General features: G+C 51.8%; 2 protein-coding genes across 8 annotated transcripts in view; both read right to left on the minus strand.

Moving 5' to 3' along the window:
- Positions 1 to 701: 701 nt before the first annotated feature.
- On the minus strand, positions 702 to 8,119 carry LOC135425928 (coiled-coil domain-containing protein 81-like). Its single transcript, XM_064678720.1, has 11 exons — positions 7,917 to 8,119; positions 6,630 to 6,691; positions 6,017 to 6,173; positions 5,520 to 5,776; positions 4,824 to 4,909; positions 4,168 to 4,262; positions 3,822 to 3,924; positions 2,835 to 2,931; positions 2,063 to 2,241; positions 1,129 to 1,247; positions 702 to 814 (listed from the first exon to the last, which is right to left on the minus strand). Exons 1-11 carry the CDS (start codon positions 8,026 to 8,028, stop codon positions 807 to 809), a joined length of 1,275 nt encoding a protein of 424 aa, XP_064534790.1. The 5' UTR covers positions 8,029 to 8,119; the 3' UTR covers positions 702 to 806.
- A 1,509-nt stretch (positions 8,120 to 9,628) lies between these two features.
- The window catches only part of CCDC30 (coiled-coil domain containing 30), a 44,620-nt gene continuing 33,401 nt past the window's right edge, over positions 9,629 to 20,847 (minus strand). For 5 of the 7 annotated variants that reach the window (XM_064678714.1, XM_064678717.1, XM_064678712.1 and 2 more), the window contains 9 exons: positions 20,487 to 20,696; positions 19,775 to 19,932; positions 18,123 to 18,270; positions 16,235 to 16,356; positions 15,061 to 15,202; positions 14,089 to 14,225; positions 12,640 to 12,736; positions 11,852 to 11,919; positions 9,629 to 11,649 (listed from right to left, as the gene is read on the minus strand). In XM_064678714.1, coding sequence (XP_064534784.1) covers positions 11,436 to 11,649; positions 11,852 to 11,919; positions 12,640 to 12,736; positions 14,089 to 14,225; positions 15,061 to 15,202; positions 16,235 to 16,356; positions 18,123 to 18,270; positions 19,775 to 19,932; positions 20,487 to 20,696 — 1,296 coding nt within the window. In that variant the 3' untranslated portion in view covers positions 9,629 to 11,435. Of the gene's footprint in view, positions 11,650 to 11,851; positions 11,939 to 12,639; positions 12,737 to 14,088; positions 14,226 to 15,060; positions 15,203 to 16,234; positions 16,357 to 18,122; positions 18,271 to 19,774; positions 19,933 to 20,486; positions 20,697 to 20,847 lie in introns of all 7 variants that reach the window. The other 2 variants (XM_064678713.1, XM_064678715.1) reach the window with 2 other exon arrangements.

The raw sequence follows: 20,847 nt of genomic DNA on the forward strand, positions 1-20,847 counted from the left end.
CCCACCATTAACCCTAAACCTAATTTCTAACCCTAAACCTGGTTCCTAACTCTGACCCTAAGAACTAAACCTGACCCTTAACCCTAATGAAAAATATAATCCTAATTCTGGCCCTAATGCTAAACCCAATCCTAATTGGGTTAACCCACCATAACTCTGATACTGCCACTAAACCTAAACCTAATACCTATCTCTGAACCTAATGCTAACACTAACTACTAAACCTAACCCTAAAATAATCCTAATCCTGACTGTAATACACTAAACCTGACCCTAACGACCAAAACCAATCCCTAACCTGAACCCCAGCCCTAACACCCTAACCCCTAATCACAGTGTTAAACCTAATCCTAAGCCAAGAGGTTGGTCAAAGGATGGACCAGGCTTTGCTGGGTGGGGCCTGGCAATGGGACAGGAGGGACGGGTGGGAACTGATGCCCAGGAGGTTCCAGCTGAGGAAGAAATTCTTTGCTGTGCAGTGGCTGAGCACTGAATGGATTGTCCAGAGAGAGTGTGGAGTCTCCTCTCTGGAGATATCACAGAACACTTTGGACACAATCCTGTTCCACGTCCTCTGGGATGGAGCAGGGCAGTGGGACCAGGAGACTCACTGGGGTCCCTTCCACGTCAATTCATGTCCAGCAGTCACACCTGGGTCACCAAACACTGCTGTTCCCTGGTGCACAGAAGCAACTCACACACCCAGGTGAGGGATTCCTTTATTCCCTTTTTCCTGGTGCACTGTGGCTGCCCTGAGCCCACGTCCCACTTCTGCTCTTCTCTGGGGTCATGGAGCTCCTTCAGCTTCACCAAGCTAAGGGGGAACCACAAACTGTTCAGCTGGAGTTGCAGAGAAGAGGGCAGAGACCTTCTGCTCACCAGATGTGGTCCTGGAGGGTTCTGAGGTGTGCAAGAGAGCCTTGCCCTGCCAAGGTGCCAAGACCTGGCCAGACCAAAGCCCAGAGGAGCCCGTCTGTGTCCCCACCTGGCCTGGCTGTGCCTGTGGCCACAGCCCTGGGGCTGAAGGGCAGGTCTGGCTCAGGGGCACAGCCCCAGAACCCCCTGCTCTCTTTTCACCCAGGACATCCTTCCTGGGGGAAAATACCTCCCGTGCCTGGGAATACCCACCAGAGGAACTGTCTTGGGACCATTTCCTCAGCTTGTTGATCTGCAGGGCCTTCATACACTGCTCCCGGGACACCCGGAACGACTCCAGGTTTGCCAGGACCTGCTTTGCTCGTGGTGTCCTGCAAGGACATGGACAGAGTCCCTCTTGCTCCCTGGCTGAGACCCTGCCTAGCACAGCCCCTGCCCACTTCTACACCTCTGCCCCTGCCCTTGCCCCTGCCTCTGTCCCTTCCCCTGCTCGTGTCCCAGCCCCTGACCCTGTCCCTGCCTTCTCCTGTCCCTGTCTCTGCCCATTCCTGTCCCTGCCCCTGTCCTGCCCCTGCCACTGCCCCTCTCCCTGTCCCTGCCCCTGTCCCTGCCCATTCCTGTCCCAGCCCCTGCCCTCTCCTGCCCCTGTCCCTGTCTCTGCTCCTGCCCCTGTCCCAGCCCCTCTCCCTGTCTCTGCCCACTCCTGTCCCTGTCCCAGCCTTTGTCCCTGTCTCTGCCCTCTCCTGCCCCTTATCCTGTCCCAGCCCCTGTCCCTGTCCCTGTCCCTGCTGCTGTCCCAGCCCCTGCCCCTGTCCCAGCCCCTGTCCTGTCCCTGTCTCTGTCACTGCCCCTGTCCCTGTCCCAGTCTCTTTCCCTGTCCCTACCCCTGTCCCTTCCCTCTCCTGTCCCTGTCCCTGCCCCTGTCCCTGACCATTTCCCTGTCACTGTCCCCCTGTCCCCTTGTCCCTCTCCCTGTCCCTGTCCCTACCCCCTCCTGCCTCTGTGCCCACACTGCCTTTGGCCCCAGCACCCTGTTCAACACAGGACAAGCTCCAGGCCCATGAGACCCTGGACATCGTGGGTTATCCTGGGATACCCGGGGGAAATCCAAGGGGCCACATCCAGCTCAGGGCTCCACTTTTCCCTCCCACCTCCTCAATCCTCTCTGGCTTTTCCAAACTCTTACTTTGGCTTTGGCCTCCTGCCAAGAGGGGAAGGGGTTTTCATGGTCTCCTCTCCCTGTGGGGACAAGGCAGCTGCCACTCCTGCCACAGCAGCTGCCCTCTTCTTCCTCACCCTCTCAAACTGCCCGGGGGGGGAGGCAGCTTCCTTCTCCTGCCTCCCCTGCTCTGCCATGGGTAGGGACTGTTGTGTGGAGAAAAGGGAGGCAGCTCAGACATTTTGGCAACAACAACCCCATCCCACAGCCTGTGACCCAAGGGACACTTTGGTTTCCTCCTCTCTGCCCCCAAAACCCTTGACAGGGACCTTCTGCTTCCTATGGAAACCTCGACACTCTAAAGACCCAGTTCAGGGAAAAAGCCCTGGCAAGGGCAGCACAGACCACTGGAGTCATTCCCAAGGCCGAGGGGAGGAGCCAAAAGGCCTTCTGGAATGAACCCATCCAAAGGGATCCTTCAAGCCTCCCTATCCTCAGGGTGGGTGCAGCCTTCCCACAGGGACACAGGGCAGGATCCCACCCCTGTGTCACATTCCAGGACACAGGACATGATCCCTCATCCACACCCTGTACTGGGACACAGGACAGGATCCCACACCTGTGTCAAATACCAGGACACAGGACATGATCCCTCATCCACACCCTGTACTGGGACACAGGACAGGATCCCACCCCTGTGTCACATACCAGGACACAGGACATGATCCCTCATCCATACCCTGTCCTGGGACACAGGACAGGATCCCACACCCGGACCATGTACTGGGACACAGCTCACCTGCCTTCTGGGAGCAAGGACACCAGCTCCAGGTGCTTCCATCTGCTCCACAGCTCTGCCCTTCTGCCCAGAGCTCCCAATAATGGGAGGCAGCAAACTGCAAACACCACAGGAGCACTTTGTCTGAGGAACAACATCCCCCCAGGGCTGTGCTCTCCCAAGATCCCTGTGCATTCCTTCCACCCCATGGGAAGAAGTTGAACAGGAGCCAGCAGTGTGCCCAGGTGGCCAAGAAGGCCAATGGATCCTGGCCTGGCTCAGGAACAGGGTGGCCAACAGGGCCAGGGAAGTGATTCTGCCCCTGCACTCAGCACTGGTGAGGCCACCCCTGGAGTGCTGTGTCCAGCTCTGGGCCCTCAGCTCAGGAAGGACATGGAGGGGCTGGAGCAGGTCCAGAGGAGAGCAACGAGGCTGGGGAAGGGACTGGAGCACAAGTGCTGGGAGGAGAGGCTGAGGGAGCTGGGGGGGCTCAGCCTGGAGAAGAGGAGGCTCAGGGGAGACCTCCTCACTCTCTGCAACTCCCTGACAGGAGGGGGGAGCCGGGGGGGGTTGGTCTCTTTTCCCAGGCAACCATCAGCAAGACAAGAGGGCTGGGTCTGCAGCTGTGCCAGGGGAGGTTTAGGTTGGATATTAGAAAGAATTTCTTTCCAGAGAGGGTGGTCAGACACTGGAATGGGCTGCCCAGGGAAGTGGTGGATTCTCCATCCCTGGAGGTTTTTAAGAAGAGACTGGATGTGGCATCAGTGCCATGGGCTGGGAACCACAGTGGTAGTGGATCAAGGGTTGGACTTGATGATCTCTGAGGTCCCTTCCAACCCACCTGATTATTCTATGATTCTATGATTCTATGAAGAGCCAAGTCCTTGTGCCAATGCTGGGATCTGCCCTGGCTGAGTCCAGGCACAGTGGCCAAAGGTGGCAGCTCCTCACATCCACCCAGGAGCACGTGGCACTTGGCATTCCCTAGAGCCACTCTCCAGGACTCACCTCCCTCTCTGCCCTCCAGCATCAGCCTTTCTCTTTGCCACATCCCGTATCCGACTCGGAGAAACACGTGGGCGAGAAAGAAGGCGCTGGCCAGGAACAGTCCCTGGGGAAGGCAAAGAGGAAGCTCCTCTCAGCTGCACCTCTGGAACACTTTGGACACGAAGGATGTGCCAGCCCTCCTGTCCCAACCCACTCCCCTTCCCCGAGGGCCGTGCTACTCCCTGGAGCTGCCCCACTGCTGCCTTGGGGCCCCATGTAGAGAAAGGGTGACCTGCTGGGACAGCTTTTAGGCTGGAGAGGGGATTCCCTTGGGCATGGAGGAGATCAGTTCTGGGAGGGGAGGTACCCGGAGTCGGCTGGAGCTCAGCACTCGTTGTTCCAGTGCTCTGCAGGGAAGCATTCACAGGATGTGGCTTTGACTTCCCATCCACCTGCACAAAGCTGGAAAGAATGTGGAGACATCAGTTGGAATGGATGTAGCAGAGTCCATGGCAGCCCCTGGGAAGGAGCTGTTCCCAGCCATCCAGTTTTCCAGATGAGACACAGTAGGAGGAGTGGCAAAACATTTCCCTGGAGCCTCCATCCATAGGGCTCCTCTCAGGCAAGTCTGGGATACCCCTTGTCAGAGGTGCTTTCCAAGGGAAGCAAACACACATTGACTGGGAACATCCCAGGCTCTGGGACCTGAGAATATCCCGGGCTCTGTGGCCTCTTGGTTCTCAGTCCCACTCCAAGGAAAGGAAAGGAGATGGTGGAGTTCTGCACCATGGCCCCCAACTGCATCTCCAGGGCACTTCCCACACAGGTGGGAAGGCAAAACGGGCCTTCTTCCCAGGGAATCCACCTGGAGGCACTTCCCAAAGAAACCAGAATGGGGCAGAGTTCTTCCCACCCAACCTCAGGAGGAGACCAGCTGCTCCCAGGGCAGCCCAGCAGGGAGAGGCTGGGACACTGCCCAGCCAGGAGGGAACACACCCCTGGAACAGGAAAAAAGGGACTCACTGTGGCAACACCAAGACACCTCCAGGAGGCAGCTCGGAAATGTCCTTTTCCATGTGGGCTATGAATGATTGCCTCAGGTTTGGTGACTGCAACAGGGACAGAGACATGGCAGGGATCCACGGGGAATTTACCCCGCTCAACAGGCAGAAACCTCACCTCAAACCCGACCACAGCTGCCTCTGTCACCCCAACCCCAACTGCCTCTTTGTCTCCTCAACCCCAAATACCTCTCCTCAAACCCAACCCCAGCTGCCTCTCTGTCACCCCAATCTCAGCTGCCTCTCCTCCATCCCAACCCCAATTACCTCTCCATCATCCCAATTCTGGCTCCCTCTCCACTATCACAACTGAACTGCCTTTCTGCCACCCCAACCCCAGCTGCCTTTACCCCACCCCATCCCCAGCTCCCTCTCTGCCACCCCCAATCCCAATAGCCCCTCTGCCATCCCAACCCCAGCTCCCTGTCTGTCTCCCCAGCCCAACCCCAGCTGCCTCTCCCCCACCCTCCTCCTCTGCCCCTGCATCGTGTCCACATCCAGCAGCCTCCCCACCACCTTGGCCTCTTGGGACCCCAAAAGGTGTCTCCAAGCCCAGCACAGCTCATCCTCCAGGCAGGACCCTCAGGGGCAGGAGGGCAGGCCCAGTCAGCAGGACCATGGGAAGCTGCCCAAGAGTTGGAAGGTGCAGCAGACCCACCTGGAGCAAACTGTCTGCCAGGTTCTCGGACTGAGCCACCTCCCGGGCCAGGTCCTCGAAGAACCTCATGGCCACGTGCCCCCCTCTGCACACCAGGACACCGATGTCCTTGAACACGAAGTCGAAGTTCTGCCTGCTGGACAAGGCCCACTCAAAGACCCTCGTGGTGGCCTTGACGCACATCACGACGGTGGCCTTGGGCACGTGCAGGCGCAGGGCGACCTCGGCACAGACCAGCTCGTCGGCTTTGGAGAGCTCTGGGGAGAAACCAGCCCACGGCAACATCACCCCCTCAGCCCTCCTGGGGTCACCGGCCACTCCAGAGCCACCGACCCTCCCACCACACGGAGGAGGACCCAGCAGCACATCTCGTGCCCCTGTGGGCCTGTGCAGTGGCTGCCAGGAACACTTCCAAGAGAGCTGCCCAGCAGTACCAGCACCCCTTGGATTTAGGGTGCTGCTGGCAGGGCCCCAGCAGTGTCCAGGGCTCATCTTACCAGGTGCCAGACTGTTCCCAGGAGGGAGCTTGTTCCCCACCAGGAATGGCTTGTCCAGGTCGAACTCGGGACTGTCAACCAAGAAACCTTCCAGTTTTCCCTGCCAGATGGGTTTTTTCATGATGTGGATGGTGCCCAGGCCCATCAGTCCAACCTTCTGGAATCAAAGGCAGGAGATAAGCAAGGCCAGGCACTTTTCAGAGAGCAGGCAGGGGAAAAGGCTTCTGTGGACTCCACTGAGGGGGATCTGTGGCCTCTCCAACCCTGCTGCTGCAAGGCCTGAGATGGAGCACTCAGGAGAGCCCTGCACCACAGAGGGTTCCTCGCTCCCTGCAGTGTGCAGGACACCCAGATCCTGGGAAGGCCCAAGGAGTGCCAAGAGCTGAGAACTGTCAGAGCACTGCCTGGGCTCTCCCACTGGGTGTTCCTCCCTTCCAGCTGTGCTGGAAAAGACTCCAAAAAAAAGAAATCCAACATTCTCCTGCTAAAGTGCTGCTTGTCTGCTCTCTCCAACTGCCTGGGACACTTAAGCTGGATGAGTAAGGGCCAGGTAGGACAGGGAAGAGTCAAGAAACCCCCATGACCTGAGGGAGGACGAGGAAACCAACCCCACCTTCTTCAGCAGCAGGTCTTGGCGGCAGCACTCGGACACACAGTCCCAAATTTTAGTGATTACTGTTGGAAAAAGAGAAGGAAGGGCCACGTTGAGGTTATGAAGATCATCATTTCCCCTCGCCTTCCTAACCTCACATCCCCTTCTCCACAGGGACTCTTCCTGGGGAAAGCCACCAACACATTTATTACTGGTGACTGGAGCAGCCTCTCAATCAGTGTAGCCTCTAAAATCAAGAATGGTCTAATGAAGGATATACAAAAGCAATGCAATTTTCTTTCTAATTCAACATATTTTCTCATTCCCCAAAACCCATATCTGTTCTTTCCTCATATTTGCCGATTTTCTAAAAAACATATTTTTTGTTAATTTTGCAGTAAAATCAAGGTCCACAGAAGGGCCCTGGTAATGAGTCACCTTTTCTGAACTTGCAGTGAAGAATTCTGCAATTCAAACCCTGAAATTGGCACAAGTGGGACTGTTTGAGTGACTGTGGAAACACCAGATGGGAATACCAGGAGAAGACAGTCAGGAATGGCACATTTGGGCAACTGGGGAGCCAGATGCTGGAGAGCAGTGCCAGGAAAGGCCCTGGGGGTCCTGGTGGTGCCAGTTGTCCCTGAGTCAGCAGTGCCCTGGCAGCCAGGAGGGCCAACCCTGTCCTGGGGGCATCAGGGAGGGGATTGTCCCGCTCTGCTCTGCCCTGGGGCGGCCTCACCTCAACATTGGGGCAGTTTGGGGGGACACAATGTCAGGGAGATATTGAGCCATTGGAGAGTGTCCAAAGGAGGCAACACAGATGGGAAGGGCCTTGATTTGAAGCCGTGTGAGGACACTGAGGGCACTTGGTGTGTTCAGCTGGAGAAGAGGGGACTGAGGGGAGACCTCACTGCAGTTCCAGCTTCCTGGGGAGGGGCAGAGGAGGGGAAGGCCCTGAGCTCTGCTCTGGGGGGACCAGGGACAGCAGCCAGGGAATGGCTGGAGCTGTGTCAGGGCAGGGTCAGGTTGGATCTCAGGGAAAGGTTCTTCCCCCCCAGGGTGGTTGGCACTGCCCAGGCTCCCCAGGGCAGTGGGCACAGCCCCAAGGCTGCCAGAGCTCCAGGAGGGTTTGGATGATCCTCTGGGGCACAGAGTGGGACTCTTGGGGATGGGGATGGGTCTGGGCAGGGCCAGGAGTTGGACTGGATGATCCTTGTGGGTCCCTTCCAGCTCAGCATATTCTGTGATCCCATGAAAAGCTGGGATTATCCCATGGCTCTTGGGCCTCAGGGGACCTCAAGGCCTCACCATCCTTGGAGAAATACACGAGGTCTGGGGACACTGCAAGGAGGGAGCCAGGAAAGGGCTCTGTCTTGGCTGCAGCTCCTCGGGCTCGAGCTACTCTCCTCCTCCTCTCCATCTCACCATGGTCCCAAACCGGGGCACCAGATCCTGGGAGCAGCTCCCCACGGTTGTTCCCAGTCCTGGTTCTAGGGAAGTGGGCACTGGGGTGTTGTCAAGTGAGGCAGAATGTCCCACTGTGACCTCAGTGTGTGGCTGTAGGGCCACATACACACCTGGCACCTGCCAGGCTTCACCCTACAAGGGGAAGGAGGCTGCACTTGTCCTTTTGAGGGGCTGCCCCCACAAATATCCCTTTCCAAAGAGTCACCACCCAGCACTGCTGGCCCTCACCTGAGAAGCCCCAGACATGGCAACTTTCTTCCCAGACAAAGGAGTCTGAAAAACTTGGGGGGTGAAAAGAATTAAGTTGGGAAAAACCTGACCCCAAACTGAGGTAATTTAAGCTTCGGGAGTCCTTGGTCCTAAGTGGCACTACCAGGGAATGTCTGGAATTGTGGAATCATAAAATGTCCTGAGCTGAAGGGATCCACGAGGATCCTCCAGTCCAACTCTTCTCCCTGCACACTCACCCCAGCAATCCCACCAGGGAGCCCCCAAAGTGATAAGAAGGATGCTGGACTCAGTATTTATTTACAGGCAGTTTAGGGGACTCCCACCCCTCAAGCCAAAAAACCCCCAAAGAGGCCTCCCAAAACACCCTGGGTGGGGTGACCCCGTACTGGGACAGGGTCCCCAAAACTGCAGCCCCTCCAAAACATTTGTTGTGCCCCTCCATGATTTTTGGGGTGCAAGGGTGGCCCCTTTTCAGACCTCCCCCCTCCCAGGCACTGGAAGTCAGTGCAGGCATTTTGGGGGGCTGCAGCAGATTGGGGGAGCCCTGGGGGTGGGGGTGTTGGAAACAGCAGAACTTTTAAATAATTTTAATTATTTAATTATTTATGTACTTATTAATTTTTTTATTTTAATTCTTTAATTTTAATGGTCTTCGTTAATTTTTAATTGTTTTAATTAACCATAACCAACGTATACCAGTTATGAATAGTTGGTTATTCTTAAATTACTCTGGCACATTAGGTTAAATTTCTCTTCAGCAAAGTTTTCATGAGCTACTTTTGCAGGAAGAGTTTGGGAAAATTACTGCAACTTAAGTTTTGACAACCTAACTTTGCTCATGTGCTTCAATGAACAAAGCCAGGGAGAGAAAGATGGATTGTTGAAATTGGAAATCTGGGATGCAGAACTCCTGGACCACAGGGACACTTTGGAGAAATAAGAAGATAAAGAAGAGACTAGGAAAGTCTCAGTATTTGTGAGGGAAAGTCCCCACCAGAGGAAAAAGGTCCTAAAAAGACTAAAAAAATATGGACTAATTAACAAAAACAGCAAGAAATCAATAACCAATAGGGGATAATTATTATAATTAATGAAAGTACTTATAATTGTTATAATTAATATATAATAATTAATTATAATTACTATAATTAATTAAATAGAATTAGGTAATTTAGAACCAAGAAACATGAATTTCTTTGTTTTCTAACAATGTATAAACAGGTGAACAAGTTTTGCATCAGGGTCAGTGGATTTTGTCAGTCACACAGACACCTCCTAGCCAAAATTGAATTGATTCCTGACTCACTGACACCACAAAGTCAGAGGGTTTTATTTATTTATTGTGATGATTTTGGAGGATTTGGCAGTAGGGGGAGAATCTCCTCTGTGTCTTTGTGCTGCTCTGTGTCTTATAAGAGAAAAAATAGTGGGTTTTTTTTAAACTACTGCAAAAAATGACAGCAGAGCCCAGGCTGGGGGGAATGTTGATCTGGGATGTTGGGAAGGCTCCACAGGGCTCAGGACAGGCTGGAGCAACAAGGCCAGTTCTTCACTCTGAGGAGCTGCCACTTTGGCTGGAGCAGGAATGTCTGGGGTGGCAGTTGCTCCCTGGTTCGTCAGCTCCACGTTCCCAAGCCTGTGGTGATTCCAGCAGAGCCTGGATGAGGTGTCTCCACACCATTCCAAGCTCTTCTGTTTCCCTTGGAACAAGCACATCGAGCTCCCAGGTTCCAGGCTTTGTCTGGGGAACTGTTGTGGAAGAGACCCCTTACGTGCCAACAGCATTCCAGCCTGGAAGCTTCCTTAGGATTACAACCCCTCATGGGATGCACATGGAACTTCAGTCTCATTTTCCCCCAGTAATTCTCCCACACTCGTGGAAAAGGGCCTGGGGTTGCTGGTTGGCACCAGCTGAGCAGAGAATCATGGATTCATGGAATGCTTTGGGTTGGAAGGGACATTAAGGCTCAGCTTGTTCCACCCACAGCAGGGACACCTTTGGGACACCCAGGTTGCTCCAACCTGGCCTTGGACACTCCCAGGGATGGGGCAGCCACAGCTTCTCTGGGAATTCCATCCCAGCCCCTCCCCATCCTCACAGGGAGGAATTTTTCCCAATATCCCCCCTAACCAAGGACATTTTGTAGAAAACAGAAGATAGGGAAAAGAATTAATAAAGAATTCAGTCCACGTGCTGGAAAGCCCCTTCTAGGAAAAAAGATACTAAAAATGTGGATTTAATTAACACAGAAATTGAGAAATCAATAACCAATAGAAGTAAAATACTGGGTAATGAAAGAGAATGATGTAATTAAGAACCAAGGAACATTAATTTCTTTTCTTTATAAAATTTATAGATTTGGCCTGAACAAGGAATTAGGGTTGAGGGAAGACACACTTCACCCCAGCCCTCTTCCACGTTTATGAGTTTATCTACACATTCCAACCTCCAGTGTCTCTGGGATGACACAAACACATTTACAGGGGGTACGTGGAAAAAAAAACCAACACTGGATTAACTTAGCTGGAAAATATCCCAGAAATCCCTAGGTCAGTCCATTTGGCAATTCTTCTCTTTGCAGTCTCTGTCATCCCACGGCACCAGGAGCCCCAGTCCTGCATCCAGGTGACACTGCACAACATTCCCAGGAGCCCCAGGGTGACACTGCACAGAATTCCCAGCTCAGGAGTCCCAGTCCTGCATCCAGGTAACACTGCACAGAATTCCCAGCTCAGGAGTCCCAGTCCTGCATCCAGGTGACTCTGCACAGATATTCCCAGCTCAGGAATCCCAGTCCTGCATCCAGGTGACTCTGCACAGAATTCCCAGCTCAGGAGTCCCAGTCCTGCATCCAGGTGACTCTGCACAGATATTCCCAGCTCAGGAGTCCCAGTCCTGCATCCAGGTGACTCTGCACAGACATTCCCAGCTCAGGAATCCCAGTCCTGCATCCAGGTGACTCTGCACAGAATTCCCAGCTCAGGAGTCCCAGTCCTGCATCCAGGTGACTCTGCACAGACATTCCCAGCTCAGGAGTCCCAGTCCTGCATCCAGGTGACTCTGCACAGAATTCCCAGCTCAGGAGCCCCAGTCCTGCATCCAGGTGACTCTGCACAGACATTCCCAGCTCAGAAGGTCTCGGAGCCGACGCTCCTGCTCTCCTCCTGCAGCGGGGAGGCCGTGGTGTCCCCCGGGGAGGCCACGTTCAGGTAGCCCAGCTCTGAGGGCTGGGAGGGGGACAGGCCCAGGGAGGAGTCCTGGCTTTCGGCCTCTCCCTCAGGCTTCATGTCCTGAGGGGCCTTCATGGCACCAAAGGGGTCTGGGAGATCCCGGGGCGGGAAGCTAGAAAGGAATTTCCACTGTTAAGTCATCCTTTACACACCTCAAAGTCTTCTCCAAGGATCTCACATTCATCACCCACCCCACAACCTTCTTCAGAGGATCTCACACCCCTCACCCACCCCCAGAACCTCCTCCAAGGATCTCACATTCCCTCATCCACCCCACAACCTTCTCCTGGCTCCTCCTGCTCCCCCCAAGGTACCTGGCACGGGGAGGTGGCACCCCCTTACTCTGGAGTTGGCGTTCGGAGACGTGAAGGGTCTTCGAGTCCTGGAAGAAGGAAGAGAGACTTTGAAAGGAGGAGGTGCAGGTCAGATCCTGAATTCCAACATATCCTGGTTTTCCAAGCCCTCCCCAGCTCCACTGAGAGTTCTCCCCATCAGCTCCAGACCCACAGAGATGCCAGTCAGGGATTTCACCTTTGGGTCTGAACTTAAATTAAAAAAAAGCCCCAAACCAAACCCCACCCAGCCCAGGGGAGCCCCAAACAGCCCTTTCCCCCTCATTTCCACCCCAACTGGGTTCCCTCCACATTAGAACATCCCAACAAACCTCCAAATCCACCTGGCTGGTTTGAAAAGTCTTTGATTTCTCCCTTTTTTCCCCCTTCCTCCCCCCAAAGCTCTTCCTCCAGCTCAGCTGAGTTGGGATCATCGCTCAGCTCGGCCTGAGGGTTTTGGGTGACAGAAGGAACATTCCCAACCCCTCTCCTCAGGGTTGATCCTCCTAATTTTGGAGCCAACTCTACAACTGAGGTCTTTGAACAGCTCCAGAGGTGCCAAGTGAGATTCCTGTCCCCTGGAAAGGGCTCCCGGGGCGCAGCAGCTCAGGGACGAGGGGAGCAGGGAGTGCCTGGAACCTCCAGCTTCCCCCAAAGTCGGTGCAACCTCTCCCAGGTCTGGGGCCCTTCCCACCCCATCCTGCTGGATCCAGCTCTTCCCCAGCCCCTCGGGGCTCAGCTCCTGCTGACCCAGCCCTTGGGGGTCTCACCTCCGTGGTGGGAGCGGGGCTGCTCCTGGCAATGCGCTGGGAGGGAGGCGCGTGGCCGGGGAGCTGCGGCTTGTTCTCCTCCTCCAGGAGCTTCCCTCTGGGGGGGGAAAAGGCACAAGTTATTTTCCTTCTGGCCACGCTCTGTTTTCAAAGGGGAATTTCTCGTTTCGAACTCCAGACCTTCCTCCACAGTCTCCAGCTAAAGGTTGAGGATTTTGATGGGAAAATGGGCTAATTACAGCCCTAATTACAGCTGATGTGGCTTTAATAAGAAATTATTACATAATATTATTTTAGTATTCTTTTATTAATGTGTTATTATTTAAAATAATTTATCTATATTTATAATAATATCTTATTAAATAATATTTTTATTTAATTAAATTTTATTATTAAATAAATTATAATATAAATTATTAAATATATTATTATTAAATAATTATTAAATATTTATAATAATATATTGCTAAGTAATAAGTCATTAATGTATTTATTTATAAAAACATATTATTATATAATAAAATATATATTAGTGTTAAATATATATATATTAGTGTTATTATTTAAAATAATTTATTTCTATATTTATAATAATATCTTATTAAATAATATTTTATTTAATTAAATATTATTATTAAATAGATTATAATATAAATTAACAAATAAATTATCATTGAATAAATTATTATTAAATATTTATAATATTTATTGTTAAATAATAAGTTATTTATATATTATAAAGGTATTTCTTTATAAAAACATATTATTATATAATAAAATATCATTAGTGTTATTATTTAAAATAATTCATTTTTATATTTATAATAATATATTATTAAATAATATTTTATTTAATTAAATATTATTATTAAATAGATTATAATATAAATTAACAAATAAATTATCATTGAATAAATTATTATTAAATATTTATAATAATTTATTGTTAAATAATAAGTTATTTATGTATTTCTTTATAAAAACATATTATTACATAATAAAATATCATTAGTGTTATTATTTAAAATAATTCATTTATATATTTATAATAATATATTATTAAATAATTTTTTATTTAATTAAATATTGTTATTAAATAAATTATAATATAAATTATTAAATAAATTATTATTAAATAAATTATTATTAAATATTTATAATAATTTATTGTTAGATAATAAGTTGTTTATATATTTATTTATAAAAATATTATTATATAATAAAATATCGTTATATTAAAATAAAACCATAATAAAGGCTAAAATTTAATAAAATTTAACTCATTAAAATGTAACAAAATTAAAGATAAAAATTTAATAGCAAATTTAATAGCCACAGCACTAAGGGCTGGGGCACAATCCAGTTCCTCTGGAATTCTGAAGAGAAACAGGCCCAAAAGCGGGGCAGAGGGAGGCTCCAGAGGGAGGGCTGGACTCAGGAGGGTCCTACCTGCTGGGCAGGGGGGCAACCACAGAGCGGGGGCTCCAGAGGGGCTCCTCCTGCTCCGAAATCTTCTGGAGGAGCCGCCGCCTCTCCTGGAGCAGCTTCTCGTTCTCAGCAGTGATCTGGGAGATCAGCACCTTCCCCTGAGGGGTGGGGAACAAGGAGAGAACAACCAGCACTTACACCTGGGGCTTCTCTGCCCCCTGCAAACCCCAGAACCCTCCCAGAGGGGTCACCGGCAAGGAGGGCAACTCTGGAACCTTGGAGTCCCCATCCCTGGAAGAGTTCAGGGATCATGGGGATGTGGCACTTGGGGACATGGGTTAGCAGTGAACACGTGGTGGAGGGTTGATGGCTGGACTTGATGAAGATCATTATCTTAAAGGTCTTCTCCAACCACAAGGACTCTGGAATTCCATTCCCTGTCTAATGTAAAATCCCCCAAAAAGAGGCTTTGGGGTCACTTCCCAGCAGAGGCAAAGGAAAATGGAGCTCAGGCAGTGTCTGGGGGGGGATTGGAGGATTTGGCTTCCCCTGAGGGCAAACCTGAGCCAGGAATTTCCTGTGGGCTTTTTGTTCCTCCATCTTGGGGATGGTGCTCCTGGACTCTTCCAGGAGGAGCTGGTCCCTTCCTGCAAGGAGGGACTTTGGTCTGGAGTGACAGGACACAGGGAATGGCTTCCCACTGCCAGAGGGCAGGGTTAGGTGGGATATTGGGAAGGAATTCCTCCCTGGGAGGGTGGGGAGGCCCTGGCACAGGGTGCCCAGAGAAGCTGTGGCTTCCCCAGCCCTGGAAGTTTCCAAGGCCAGGTTGGATGGGGCTTGGAGCAACCTGGGCCAGTGGAAGGTGTCCCTGCCTGTGGGACTGGATGGTCTTTAATGTCTCTTCCAACCCAAGCCATTCCACGATTATTTTGGAAGGAGGGGATGCTCCTGCAGCCTGCCCTTACTGGAGAAGCCCTGGGTGTCTTCTCTCACCTTCTCCACTTGGAGCTTGGACTCGCTGAGCTCGTTCTCCAGCTGTTTGATCCTGCTGTCCCTCTGCTTCACCTCGTGGATGAACGTCTCCTTGGCCCTGCGGATCTTGTCCTTGTGCCGGAGCTGCAGCTCATTGTACTTCCTGAGGAAGCAGAGACAACCCTCAGGCTGGGAAATGCTCCATGGCAGGAGATGTCCTGAGCTCCTTCAGGCTCCTCGAAGCCTGAACTGGGACGGTCAGCCCTCCCCCAGCTCCTTCTGCCTGCACAGAATGGACTTTCTGGACTCTTTTCACTGATCAGTTTGGGGTTTTTTTTCTGTTGGAAATGTTACATTTTTAATTGTCAATCAAATGGAAATTGATTAAGGGAAAAGGACCCAAAGCTTTTCCAAAATAATGTCAAAAAACAAAAGAATTTTCTACCATATAAGGGATAATTGGCCATGTTGGCTCAAAATTCACGTTCAAAAAGCTACTGGGCTTTAACATTAGAACAGAAGGGGTGTGGGGAGAAAGGAGCAGCTCCAAGGAGGGTCTCTGCTGATACCAGACCCTGACCAGCAGCACCCACAGCCCTCCCAGGGCCCCCTCTGCTGCCTTCAGCTGCCAAGGAAAGGCTGGGAGAGCCCGGGGAGGTTAACCCAGAGAAGAGAAGGCTCCAGGGAGACCTGAGAGCCCCTTCCAGGGCCTAAAGGGGCTCCAGGAGAGCTGGAGAGGGACTGGGGACAAGGGATGGAGGGACAGGACACAGGGAATGGCCTCTCACTGCCAGAGGGCAGGGATAGATGGGATATTGGAAGGAATTCTTGGCTGTGAGGGTGGGGAGGCCCTGGCACAGGTTACCCAGAGAAGCTGTGGCTGCCCCTGAATCCCTGGAAGTGTCCAAGGTCAGGTTGGATGGGGCTTGGAGCAACCTGGGCTAGTGGAAGGTGTCCCTGCCCATGGCAGGGGGTGGGATGAGATGATCTTTAAGGTCTATTCCCACCCAAACCCATCCGGAATTCCACGACATCAGACACGTGGTGTGTGACATCACAGCACACTGGGGGGATGGATTCAGGGGGATCTCCCGGTGCCAAATCCCTGAACAGAAGACAGGAAATGCCACAAAACTGCCAAATCCACTGCCAGGCACAGGAAGAGCAATTCCTGGGGAGGATTTTGTGCCATCACCTCACATAGAGATCCTTCTGGTTCAGGAGCCGAACACCCTCCTCATACAGGGCCTTGTTCTCCTCCTTCAGCAGGGACAGCTGCTCCGAGAGCTTCTGGTTCTCCTTCTGGCACTGCAGGTGCTGCAAAACAGCTCTGCTTTATTGTGTGTGGCTGCAGGAGCCCCTCTGCTCCCTTCCCCTCTGCAGCCTGGGCTGAAAAGCTTCTCTCTCCTCAATCCCAGTGGTTCCCACTACAGATAATATCCATCCATCCACCCATCCATCCACCCACCCATCCATCCACTCACACATCCATCCATCCATCCATCCATCCATCCATCCATCCATCCACTCACACATCCATCCATCCACCCATCCATCCACCCATCCATCCATCCATCCATCCATCCATCCATCCATCCATCCACTCACACATCCATCCACCCATCCATCCATCCATCCATCCATCCATCCACCATCCATCCATCCATCCATCCATCCATCCATCCATCCACCCATCCATCCATCCATCCATCCACCATCCATCCATCCATCCATCCATCCATCCACCATCCTTCCATCCATCCATCCATCCACTCACACATCCATCCATCCATCCATCCATCCATCCATCCATCCATCCATCCACCATCCATCCATCCACTCACACATCCATCCATCCATCCATCCATCCACCCATCCATCCATCCATCCATCCACTCACACATCCATCCATCCATCCATCCATCCACCCATCCATCCATCCATCCATCCACTCACACATCCATCCATCCATCCATCCATCCATCCATCCATCCATCCACCATCCATCCATCCATCCATCCATCCACCATCCATCCATCCATCCATCCATCCACCCATCCATCCATCCACTCACACATCCATCCATCCACCACTCACACATCCATCCATCCACTCACACATCCATCCATCCATCCATCCATCCACCCATCCATCCATCCATCCATCCATCCATCCACCCATCCACCCATCCACTCACACATCCATCCACTCACACATCCATCCATCCATCCATCCATCCATCCATCCATCCATCCATCCATCCATCCATCCACCATCCATCCATCCATCCATCCATCCACCATCCATCCATCCATCCATCCATCCACCCATCCATCCATCCACTCACACATCCATCCATCCACCACTCACACATCCATCCATCCACCCATCCATCCATCCATTCTGCCCTCCAGGCCTCCTCCCCCTAATGAGAGGCCATGGGAATTTCAGAGCAGAGGGAGGCAATGAATCCTCCCAGACAATGGACTCTGCCCAAATTTCCCTGAAAAAACTCCACACTCTGCAAGGAGAAGGGAAGGAAGAAACCATAAAGTCTTCCTGTGCCCTCAGAGCTTCATCCCAGGAAACCTACATGAGATGAAATCATGGAATGTCCTGAGCTGGAAGGGACCCCCAGGGATCATCCAGTCCAGATCCTGGACAACTCCAACAATCCCACCCTGTCCCTGAGAGTGTTGTCCAAAAGCTCCTGGAGCTCTGGCAGCCTTGGGGCTGTGCCCACTGCCCTGGGGAGCCTGGGCAGTGCCAACCACCCTCTGGGGGAAGGACCTTGTCCTGAGATCCAACCTGACCCTCCCCTGACACAGCTCCAGCCGTTCCCTGGGTCCTGTCCCTGCTCACCAGAGCAGAGACAGCTGCCCCTTGTGAGGAACCTGAACACAAAAGGAGCTGAAGCCCCTCCATCAATCCCAGCTCCATGTGTTTACTGAACCTTTTCCTGTTAAATCAGTGGGATCTGCAAGGGTTCAGCCCCTGTTCCAGCAGCTCCCAGGTGGACATTTACCCCCTGGAATGTTCCTGTTACCCCCAGGATGACAAGGAACCCCCCCCCAGCCCCTCACCTCTCCAGGGTCGAGTTTCCTCTCATCCTCCAGGGCATGCAGAGTCTTGGCCTGCAGCTCCACGTGCATCTTGGCCAGCGACGCCTCCGTCTCCCGGGAATGCCGGAGCTGCTGCCTCAGCTCCTCCACCTGCTGCTCCAGGAGCTTCCTGAGAACAGGGGAGTGTGACAGCGAGACCCTGAGCTGGAGGTGTCACCACCATGTGCCCCCAAGGCTGGGTGTCCCCTAAAAACCTCCCCCTGCCCTGGGTCACAGGGAGGGAGGGAGGAATCAGTGCATGGGGAGAAAGGGATCAGCACATCCTGGTGTCCCCACCAGAATCCCACTGAAATAGTCAATGGCTCACACACTGTAAGGTCACCAAAGGACTCCTGCAAACTGAAGAGAAGCAGCTGCTCACCCAGCAAAGCCCACCCCTCCCTGAATATCCCACTGGGGAAGGACCTTCAGAGCAGTTAAGTGGGTGCCAATGTCCAGCTATCCCGGGTGCAGATGCACATCTGGAGCTACAAACTGGATTTGGGAAGAGGCCAAGAAGAGGAAAATTCTGCAAGGTGGGATAATAATCATTCTTATCACACCAATGTCCTCCCTCACATGGTTACTCTGCTGTGAAAACCCCTCTGGGGAGCATCGAAAATTTGTGACGTGTCCACTGACATGATCCATGGGAAAACTCCCCATGATCCATGGGAAAACTGCCCAGGATCCATGGGAAAACTGCCCATGATCCATGGGAAAACTGCCCATGATCCATGGGAAAACTGCCCATGATCCATGGGAAAACTGCCCAGGATCCATGGTAAAACTGCCCATGAGCCATGGTAAAACTGCCCAGGATCCATGGTAAAACTGCCCAGGATCCATGGTAAAACTGCCCAGGATCCATGGTAAAACTGCCCAGGATCCATGGTAAAACTGCCCATGAGCCATGGTAAAACTCCCTGAGGAAGTACAAGGCGTTCCCACCTGAGCTGGAAGAGTGCAATTACTCATGAAATCTTTGACTTTTGGGGGGGCTTCCCAACCAACAGACCAACAGACATGGAAGCTGCAACTCCCAAGTTTCATCTCTGGATCCAGCAGGCAGTGACTATAAACAGCTTTCCACCTTTATCCTTCCTTTCTCTCCCTTGCCTTATGCATTTCCTTAAGTGTTATTTTTATGCTTTAAGGTTGCTATAGATGCTTTAATATTGCTGTATTACTATAGATAATAACACTGAAAACAGCAACACACCTGTTTACCTTTGAAACAAAACTGTTCTAAAATAAACCCTACATATATATTTTATGTTTGAAAACACTGATTATTCAGTGTCCTTTCACTCTAATCCACCCCAAGGGATTTATTAACCAGAATCTGGGTTACTCTCCCCTTCTAGGTTGTGATGCCATGTCCCAGTGACATGAAAAAGAGTGGATAATGCACTGGGATCATCATCCCAGCTCCACAGAAAGGGGCTGTTGGCATCCCAAGGGCCTTCCGAGGCAGCTGAAGTCTCCAACAGTTTTTTAAATCTCCAAGAGGGAATCCCTGGAGCTCTGCCAGGGATGTGGCAGATCCAAAGGGGAGGTCGAGCCAGTGGTTTGGGATTCCCTCATCCCCCAGGAGCTGCAGTTCCCATGGAGTGGCAGGACAGCTCAAGTACCTCTTCAGCTGCCCCTCGTGGAGCTCCCGCTGCACTCGAGCTTCGTTCTCCCGGGCCTCCTTCAGCTCCTCCTCCAGCAGCTTCTTGTCAGACACACGGGCCTCTGCCAGCAGGAGCTGGTGGTGGGAATCCTTCAGCTTCTGCTGGAGCTTGGAAATCTTGGAGGAAAACGGACATGGATTAAATTTCTGATGTATAAACCAGTGTCTGCACCAGGTCGCTTTGATCCCTCCATGTCTGGGACTTGGGAATGAAAGCTTTCCTTGTTTGGAGTCAAAGTCCATGGAAAGCAAAACTTCTGGAATGGCCAAGGAGATTTTGGATCTTGGATCAGAGGGTGTGTCATGAATTGGCAACAATTCTTTTGGGATCCAATTTGATCCTGTAAACTTCAAAACTGACTCCAGAGATTCCTGCAGGAGCACAGCAGAGTCAGTGCCATGGGAAACACAAGGGTTTGGAAATTTCCAGCCAGCAAACAGCAGGAAATCTGCTTGGCAAGAACAGGATTGAGGCTCCCTGTGCCTGCCAGTCCCAGTCCCAGCATTTCAGAGATACTGAGCCATCACACTCGGCTTCTGTTCCCTTCTCACTAACAACCAACTTTCTTTCTACAGTATTTATCTGAGTGATCCCAAAATGGACTTTGGGGAACCAATTCCTGAGCTGCTCCTGCCAAACACACCCCTCCTGTTCCCCAGCTCACATTCACCTTTTTCTGGGCTTCTCCTGCCCTGGATTTTTCCTGGGCCAGCCTGTCCCTCAGGCTGCTGTGGAGCTTGTCAGCCTGGGAGCACTTGGAGAGCTTCTGCTCCAGCTCCCTGACCTTCTGCTGGCTCCTCTCCCACTGTGCTGACAGGGATGAGCAGGTTTCTGTGGAGTCTGAGAGTTTGGCCCGGGCCTGTTTCAGCTCAGCTTTGACCTGAGTTTGCAAAGAAGAAATGGAGTTTGTACTTCAGCAAAGATCAGCTGGAATGGCTTGGGTAGGAAAGGGGACTGGGAGCAAAAGAGGGATCAGGGAGGAAGTGCAGCAGGTTTTATTTGGAGGCAGGGAAATTTCTCATGGAATTCCA

The sequence above is a fragment of the Pseudopipra pipra genome, chromosome 22, assembly GCF_036250125.1.
Source record: "Pseudopipra pipra isolate bDixPip1 chromosome 22, bDixPip1.hap1, whole genome shotgun sequence".
NCBI lineage: Eukaryota > Metazoa > Chordata > Aves > Passeriformes > Pipridae > Pseudopipra > Pseudopipra pipra.